The sequence below is a fragment of the Nematostella vectensis genome, chromosome 7 (assembly GCF_932526225.1).
Source record: "Nematostella vectensis chromosome 7, jaNemVect1.1, whole genome shotgun sequence".
NCBI lineage: Eukaryota > Metazoa > Cnidaria > Anthozoa > Actiniaria > Edwardsiidae > Nematostella > Nematostella vectensis.
This window is the reverse complement of record NC_064040.1, coordinates 12,906,668-12,915,535: the sequence shown is the minus strand read 5'-3', so window position 1 is coordinate 12,915,535 and position 8,868 is coordinate 12,906,668. Positions and strand designations below refer to the sequence as shown.

The following is an 8,868-nucleotide window of genomic DNA, read 5'->3' as shown; positions in this document are numbered from 1 at the left end:
CGGCATGCTTGAATTGTTCTAAGGTAGTCTCGAGTTAACCCCGGAGGTACGATTTATCGAGGGTTCGGCGAGCTTGCGTTGTTCTAATGTAGTCTCGAGTTAACCCCGGAGGTACGATTTATCGAGGGTTCGGCGAGTTTGCGTTGTTCTAATGTAGTCTCGAGTTAACCCCAGAGGTACGATTTATCGAGGGTTCGGCGAGTTTGCGTTGTTCTAATGTAGTCTCGGGTTAACCCCAGAGGTACGATTTATCGAGGGTTCGGCGAGTTTGCGTTGTTCTAATGTAGTCTCGAGTTAACCCCAGAGGTACGATTTATCGAGGGTTCGGCGAGCTTGCGTTGTTCTAATGTAGTCTCGAGTTAACCCCAGAGGTACGATTTATCGAGGGTTCGGCGAGTTTGCGTTGTTCTAATGTAGTCTCGAGTTAACCCCAGAGGTACGATTTATCGAGGGTTCGGCGAGTTTGCGTTGTTCTAATGTAGTCTCGAGTTAACCCCAGAGGTGCGATTTATCGAGGGTTCGGCGAGCTTGCGTTGTTCTAATGTAGTCTCGAGTTAACTCAGAGGTACGATTTATCGAGGATTCGGCGAGTTTGCGTTGTTACCAATGTAGTCTCGAGTTAACCCCAGAGGTACGATTTATCGAGGATTCGGCGAGTTTGCGTTGTTCTAATGTAGTCTCGAGTTAACCCCAGAGGTACGATTTATCGAGGATTCGGCGAGTTTGCGTTGTTCTAATGTAGTCTCGAGTTAACCCCAGAGGTACGATTTATCGAGGGTTCGGCATGCTTGAATTGTTCTAATGTAGTCTCGAGTTAACCCCAGAGGTACGATTTATCGAGGGTTCGGCGAGCTTGCGCTGTTCTAATGTAGTCTCGAGTTAACCCGGAGGTACGATTTATCGAGGGTTCGGCGAGCTTGCGTTGTTCTAATGTAGTCTCGAGTTAACCCCAGAGGTACGATTTATCGAGGGTTCGGCGAGTTTGCGTTGTTACCATATGTAGTCTCGAGTTAACCCCAGAGGTACGATTTATCGAGGGTTCGGCGGGCTTGCGTTGTTCTAATGTAGTCTCGAGTTAACTCAGAGGGACGATTTATCGAGGGTTCGGCGAGCTTTTGTTGTTCTAATGTAGTCTCGAGTTAACCCCAGAGGTACGATTTATCGAGGGTTCGGCGAGCTTGCGTTGTTCTAATGTAGTCTCGAGTTTACCCCAGAGGTACGATTTATCGAGGGTTCGGCGAGCTTGCGTTGTTCTAATGTAGTCTCGAGTTAACCCGGAGGTACGATTTATCGAGGGTTCGGCGAGCTTGCGTTGTTCTAATGTAGTCTCGAGTTAACCCGGAGGTACGATTTATCGAGGGTTCGGCGAGCTTGCGTTGTTCTAATGTAGTCTCGAGTTAACCCAGAGGTACGATTTATCGAGGGTTCGGCGGGCTTGCGTTGTTCTAATGTAGTCTCGAGTTAACCCCAGAGGTACGATTTATCGAGGGTTCGGCGAGCTTGCGTTGTTCTAATGTAGTCTCGAGTTAACCCCAGAGGTACGATTTATCGAGGGTTCGGCGAGTTTGCGTTGTTACCATATGTAGTCTCGAGTTAACCCCAGAGGTACGATTTATCGAGGATTCGGCGAGTTTGCGTTGTTACCAATGTAGTCTCGAGTTAACCCGAAGGTACGATTTATCGAGGGTTCGGCATGCTTGAATTGTTCTAAGGTAGCTTATGCAGTTTCGTCCGTATGAAATATTTAGTTATTATAGAAAGATTATTTATAGAAAGTTATTGTCAAGAAAACTAACTTACTGTGTCGCCGCTCCAGGAGAGAAGGAACTAGAGACACAGAGAGTTTCTATGATCAAACTCACACAAACAGGTCTGCAAACTTTTTGAAGCTAAAAGAGTAAAAATAAAATCAAAATTCCTCCCAAAGTATCTATTCAATTCAAGGTTTTGGTATTTGTTTTACTTTTTTTTAATTATTCGTTTTTTTATTATATATTTCATTGACTTCGCACCTCCAAAATGCAAAATGGTTACAGGGAATAAATATTTATTATTTTGATGAGTCGTTTGTTTGCTTTCGTGCATAGTGAAATTACGCATCGTATAAGCATAACATGATGGCACCGAAAAACTCATATAATCAGATTATATTTCATATCCAGGACAATCTAAGATAAATTTATTTCACATCCAGGTAATCTAAGAGAAAGATTATTGTCATCGGATGATATACTGTTTCTGCAAAATAGACAAATACCGCAGGTGATTAAAGCCGCATTATCACCAGTTTACTTCCGGTCGATTACGTAACAATCTCCCATGATTTTTAACGGAAAACGCGAAAACATTTCAAAATAGTGAAAGCAGTGTGTCTAATATTGGAAGTTTCTTTGAGGATGTGATTAATAATTTAGAGCATATGGCCTGATAAATAGCGCCAGTTTAGCCTGGTGGCGCTCGGATGCATTCAATTTTTACGCGATTTCTCTATGCACCTAATTTCAACAAGGTTGCACTTAGAGAATCCACGTATCATAACACACAATGCTTCAGAGGTATCAAGTGAATAAGAAATACCAGTAAATAAAGAGATTGGCTTTTTAAGGACTTATGCCTGGTGCACACTAGTGACATTACGACATAACGACATAATGACATAATGACATAGGCGCGTGCTTCCTATGTTCATATGTACAAGTGTGAATGGTTCGACATTTTGGCATAAGCCCATGCTGTTATGTCGTTTGGCCTAGTTACACTAATGTCTAGTGCACACTAGCAACATATCGACATGGGCGCGCGCACTCTTATCTTCGACATAACGACATGGACATAACGACATAATAACATAGTGCGCGCGCCCATGTCGTTATGTTGCTAGTGTGCACTAGGCATAAGAGTGCGCGCCCATTTCGTTATGTTGTTATGTCGCTAGTGTGCACTAGGCATAAGAGTGCGCGCCCATGTTGTTATGTCGCTAGTGTGCACTAGGCATAAGAGTGCGCGCCCATGTTGTTATGTTGTTATGTCGCTAGTGTGCACTAGGCATAAGAGTGCGCGCCCATGTCGTTATGTTGTTATGTCGCTAGTGTGCACTAGGCATAAGAGTGCGTGCCCATGTCGTTATGTTGTTATGTCGCTAGTGTGCACTAGGCATAAGAGTGCGCACCCATGTCGTTATGTTGTTATGTCGCTAGTGTGCACTAGGCATAAGAGTGCGCGCCTATGTCGTTATGTTGTTATGTCGCTAGTGTGCACTCGGCATAAGCATGACGAAAATTTCGCGTATAGCGAGTACGTAAACTTCTGAATAGTAGCCGTTTACAAACGTATTCGGGTCCGAACCGAGCTAAAAACGAGCACGCACACGCTAGAATATATGCCGTTTTCGTGCGATTTACGGGTTGATAATGTGCACCAGGCATTAATGATGCTTTAGCACTCTTTCTTAATGCACTCGTATATATCTGCGGCCTAACAACTTTTGTAGAAAATGGCCGCAAAAGAAATACGTGTACTTCTTGGGTTAAAGGGTTAGTTAATGCTTTTAATTAATTAGCCGATTATTTCAAATTGCATAAAATTAGGTTCTTTAAAGATACAGTTTCCAGGTTACATCTTTAGAAATATGTCGAGAAAAAAGAAAGTCCGCAGAGTTTCGACTGATACAGGAATGATACAGCCTAGTCCCAGGCGTTCTTACCGAGTTTCCTGTGCTCGGAGATGAACCGTGAGGTTGCCTGGGGTCTGGGACGAGCTTTGTTTCCTGTGACGTAACAACTCTTACCATCCACAGGAAACCCAACCACAGGGAACCCGATAAGTACGCCTGGGACTAGGCTTGGAATGATATTAACATCGATCATAGAGTCAGCCACGATTCTGTCATCAAACCAAATATGTCAAGGTGTCCATTTATGATTGGATTTGATAAATGTAGTAAAACAGCAACAGTTGTTTTTCGATGGTAATTGATTGTTTCTTCACATAATTTGTCATATTATACATTGTGCTTACTATTTTGATTCTGATTGGCTTAGAGCGCGTGCTTTATTTTGATGATCACGCAATCTGACAGTCTTCACTAATCAGCTAGCTGATAATTCACTTATCGATAAGTGATGCGCGCAATGCATATTGGGCTTAGGGCGCGGAGATTTAATTGTGAGAAGTGGCGGCCTTTGTGCAAATCGGGAATAAATTTTGTTGAAAATTTGCTGGGCGGAGGGGGTTTGTGCACTCATAGGTATCATATAGAAAAAGCATATTATTTGAAGATTCCTTCATAAAAAATGACCCACTTTTAAGGCCGCCAAGGGGGATGCGCGCACAACCTGTGCACCCCCTACGAGTCTGCTTTATATTTCCGTATATAGTACGTTTAAAAGGTTTCCATTTCCATTTCCTTGGCAGGCAAACCTTGTCCGAGAAAGAAGGACCGATCGGAAAAAGAAGGTAAATTGAATATAATTTAATTGCCCCCTATCCCTCCCTCTAGCTACCCATGACAGCACCGGCGCCCCAAGTTCAGTGGTCTTCTTGTATGACAGCGCTTCGATACTAAAGTCAATATGGACATAGATACGTATTAAAAAATAAAAGAATTGGTAGTGGATTTTGGTGTATGGGAATGGCTGAAGTCTTACATGAAGTCGCTGTGTCGTTTTCTTTCCAATTTAAGCCATTTGCTATGTGTCTGCTATGTATGGTGGACCACCCCTCCCCCTTTTTTTTCACCATATCCACCATTTACCACATAGCCCTATCCCTTGGCCATGGTACTTGCAGTGCTATGTGTCTACTATGTATGGTGGACCACCCCTCCCACTTACATTTCACCTTTTCCACCATTTGCCACCAAGCCCTATCCCTTGAACATGGTACTTGCAGTGCTATGTGTCTGCTATGTATGGTGGACCACCCCTCCCCCTTACATTTCACCATATCCACCATTTCCACTATATCCACCATTTGCCACATAGCACTATCCCTTGGCCGTGGTACTTGCAGTGTTGAATATCTGCTATGTATGGTGGACCACCCCTCCCCCTTAAATTTCACCATATCCACCATATCCACCATTTACCACATAGCCCTATCCCTTGGCCATGGTACTTGCAGTGCTATGTGTCTGCTATAAATGGTAAACCACCTCTCCCCCTTACTTTTCATAACTTTTGCCATAACTTTGTCCCTTAGCCCAGATACTTGCAGTTCTTAACGACTGTTATGTATTGATCTCCCCTTAATTCCTATGCTACACTGCTATCAGATACTTGCAGTGCTAGATGAACTGTAATTTATTGATTAATAGGACCACCCCTCCCCCTGAAAGCCACATCCTACTGCATTATATTACCATTTGGCCATTTGCCACTAGCGCTTGACAAATGGCCATTCCAATTGACAAATGACCAATGTGAGACAGTGTTGGACAGTATTGAAAATCCACTACCAATTCCTTTATATCTTAAGTAATGCTCCGTGTAAGAAATAAGCAACCCAACGGCAAATGCACGCTGGCATGTCAAAAATGCCTTTGTTTATTCTAGAAATTTGATTTGCCAAGACAAAACATTATAGCATAAGATACAGATAGCACAACATGATTTATAATATTTTTACATATTTTGGTTATAGGGTTAATTACTATATTTGATCCAGCTTTTCAGGTAAATTTTATGTGGGGAACCTTGTAAACATAATACAACTAACAGCTGTTGTTCTGGCTTCCTCTGATTGGTTCACCACAGAAAATCACCTGTAAGGTATATAGCAAAGGACATGTTTCACGCAATTTCTTCAAATCTTACAATCTTCTATATGTCTTGCATGCATGTTTGGTATAAAAAAGATCCTATGTGGAAAAGCTATAATAAAGCTTTTTGCCGCAGGACAATGGGACTTTGTCTAATTCTTGCATGGATGGTTTCTATGTCCATATATACTTTAGTATCGAAGCGCTTTCATACGAGAAAACCACTGGGGCGCCTGGGATGACAGAAAAGGAAAACATTGGAAAAACACGTGTAAAAATTCCTTTTTACATAAATTTCGAGAATTCTCTGCGTTAGAGCCATTAGTGAGATTTGGATTGGCAGGGCTATTTAAGAAATGTGCACCCGTTAAATTATCAGGACCGTTTGTAGAAATGTATATTGGGCCACCTGTGGTGACCGGGGCAGCCTTGGATGTCGAGATGGCTTCAAGCGCGGATCCAAGAAAAAATATTGATCTGTATACGAAAACTAAAGCTTAAGATCGAGGTAATTTCTTATACATTTCACTGTATTTCCGACGGGAAATACATCGTAAAATCGAGATTATCGTAAAATCCAAGTTCCACTGTATCAGGATTGATAAAAGTTTGTTTACTGCAGCGAGAAACTGCCTCGATGTGCTGAAAGTTGGAGGAAAAAGCAACGGTTTGTACACAGTGAAGCCATCAGCGGACGGCGATGCGTTCAAGGTAAGGAATCAGTCTACACAGGGAGACCGTCAGCGTAAGGAATAGGTGTATACACAGGGAGACCATCAGGGTAAGGAACAGCAAACCGGTGAATACACAGGGAGACATCAGGGAAAAAGAATAGAGCGGTGTAAACACAGGGAGACCATCAGGGTAAGAGAACAGAGTGTAAGGGGCGTTGAGCACACAGGAAGACCGTTATTATCTTGAGTGTGTATTCATAAATCTCATCTGGTTGGATGGTTTCATAGTGTTGGGTCCATTCTGATCATTGTGTTTTCATTCCAGGTGTACTGTGACCAGGCCACAGATGGCGGCGGATGGACCGTGTTCCAGAAGAGACAAGACGGGTCCGTGGACTTCTATCTCGGGTGGGCTGACTACAAGCGCGGCTTCGGCGACATGACGGGAGAGTTCTGGCTTGGACTTGACAAGATCCACCTTCTGACCAATCAGACTAATACCACAGTTCGTATTGACTTGATGGACTGGACTGGTGCTACTGGATATGCCGTTTACGATCACTTTGCCGTGTCTGCAGAGAACAGAAACTATGAACTGACGCTTGGATCTTACTCAGGTGTGAAGGGAAAGAATATTATCGAAAAAAAAAACATACTTTGAATTCAAATTTTGAGGTAGGGGACTTTGATAGCATTTTTTCATGATGTAAAAACACTGTTTTTCCTTTGAACCGTATTTTCACAGTTTTTGCGGCGAATTTCCATAAGAGCCAAACAAGCATATTAGGCTCGGCGGTCTTTGCCAAAAATCTATGTATGTAACGCATGAAAAAATATTGAAAGAGAGCCACCCGATACTTATTATGTGCTGGGTATACGTAGGACAACACGGCACGTATAATTGCTTGATATATGTGTACGATTTGGTACATGCAAATGTAGATTTTGTTCATGTATCAAAGGAGACCTGCAATGTCTCGACTTGTTCGTTCCGTGAAAATGCCCCAAATCCAATATCCAATCCACCAATAGTTCCTCACTAATGAAGGCGTGGTTTTTTGCTTTTGTTACAGGCACAGCTGGTGACTCGTTCTCTCACCACGTAGGAATGGCATTCACCACAAAGGACCAAGACCATGACAAGAAGGCAGATGATAATTGTGCAGTACTCATGACGTCTGCGTGGTGGTATAATTCGTGTAGGCACAGTGATCTGAACGGGAATTACCGTCAAGGAGAAGATCCTCTAGATTATAACGGTATAATCTGGTATACATGGAAGGGCCACCGTTATTCCATGAAGCGATCCGAAATGAAAATCAGGTCAGCCGACTACGTACCCTAAGCAACCTCAACCATCACATAATGCGACGCATGTTACTGTGGCCACTTTGACAGTTTTGTGAAGTATTAGCCAATAAGGATACGAGAATAGCGCATCAACCTCACTAACCCAACAACTAAAACAGGACCAAATATTGAAACAAAATCAACAAGTGTTCCCTTGGCAGTGAGTCTTGCAGTGATGGAAGTGTTTTTGTTCCTCTAGCCATAATCGATAGTTTCGTTATACATGCCCTTACTTGGAGATCTCAATAGAGCCTTCAATCTCTGTAATCAATTGTTCTTTATCCATTAAATTTCGCGAGATTAAAGTTCGCGGTCTTTATTTTTCGCTAGTCTTTGATTTCGCGAATTTTTTCAAATCGCGAATTCAATTACGCGCGAAAATAAAGCAGAATATGGTATTCGTGAATGACTATATATGACTTACCATCAGTTTGGTTGTCTTTTTTATTGAAACTGCAATCGAAAGTCGCTTTTTAATTTGTAGTTATTACATTAAGCAGCGTTTATGTGTTATTACATTAAGCGTCAAGTCCGTTATTACATTAAAGGTTGAAAATATATTACATTTTAAGCGTTAGCTGTTTTATTACATAAAGTCGTTGTTTTTTTAAATTACATAAAGCGTTAGCTTATTTATTACATTAGGCATTAAGGTGTAATTCCAGTGAAATTGTAGATTAAAAACATTGTACGAAAAAAATGGTGTGCATTACCCATGAAATGAAGTCACTTTGTTTTAAGAAAATAAATGTCTTAAGGAAGGGAGGTACTATCCACTTTCCTTCGCCTGCTTGACATTGCTTACGCGACAACTCCAATTTAGCGTGAAATATTGTAAGATCGATGTAGTGACCTACCAAGAACCAGTGGATCAGTTATATGCCGTCTATCCGGCCATTATCCACCCCCCCCCCCCCCCCCCCCCCATTTTGCAATCCTGGATCCGCCCCTGGAAAATGATGATGATGATTCTAAAATGATGGTGGTTGTGTTGATGATGTTCTTAATACTAACAGATCTACTGCTGATTATTATTATTGTAATTATAGTAGTTATATCGATAACATTATGATGACTAAAGGGATA

At 42.0% G+C, this 8,868-nt stretch overlaps 1 protein-coding gene across 1 annotated transcript; it reads left to right on the top strand.

The window, feature by feature from the left end:
* The first annotated feature begins 3,493 nt into the window (after positions 1–3,493).
* Positions 3,494–8,371, top strand: LOC5505051 (fibrinogen C domain-containing protein 1). Its single transcript, XM_048730281.1, has 5 exons — positions 3,494–3,533; positions 4,414–4,455; positions 6,261–6,469; positions 6,758–7,049; positions 7,506–8,371. Exons 1-5 carry the CDS (start codon positions 3,494–3,496, stop codon positions 7,775–7,777), a joined length of 855 nt encoding a protein of 284 aa, XP_048586238.1. The 3' UTR covers positions 7,778–8,371.
* Positions 8,372–8,868: the final 497 nt, after the last annotated feature.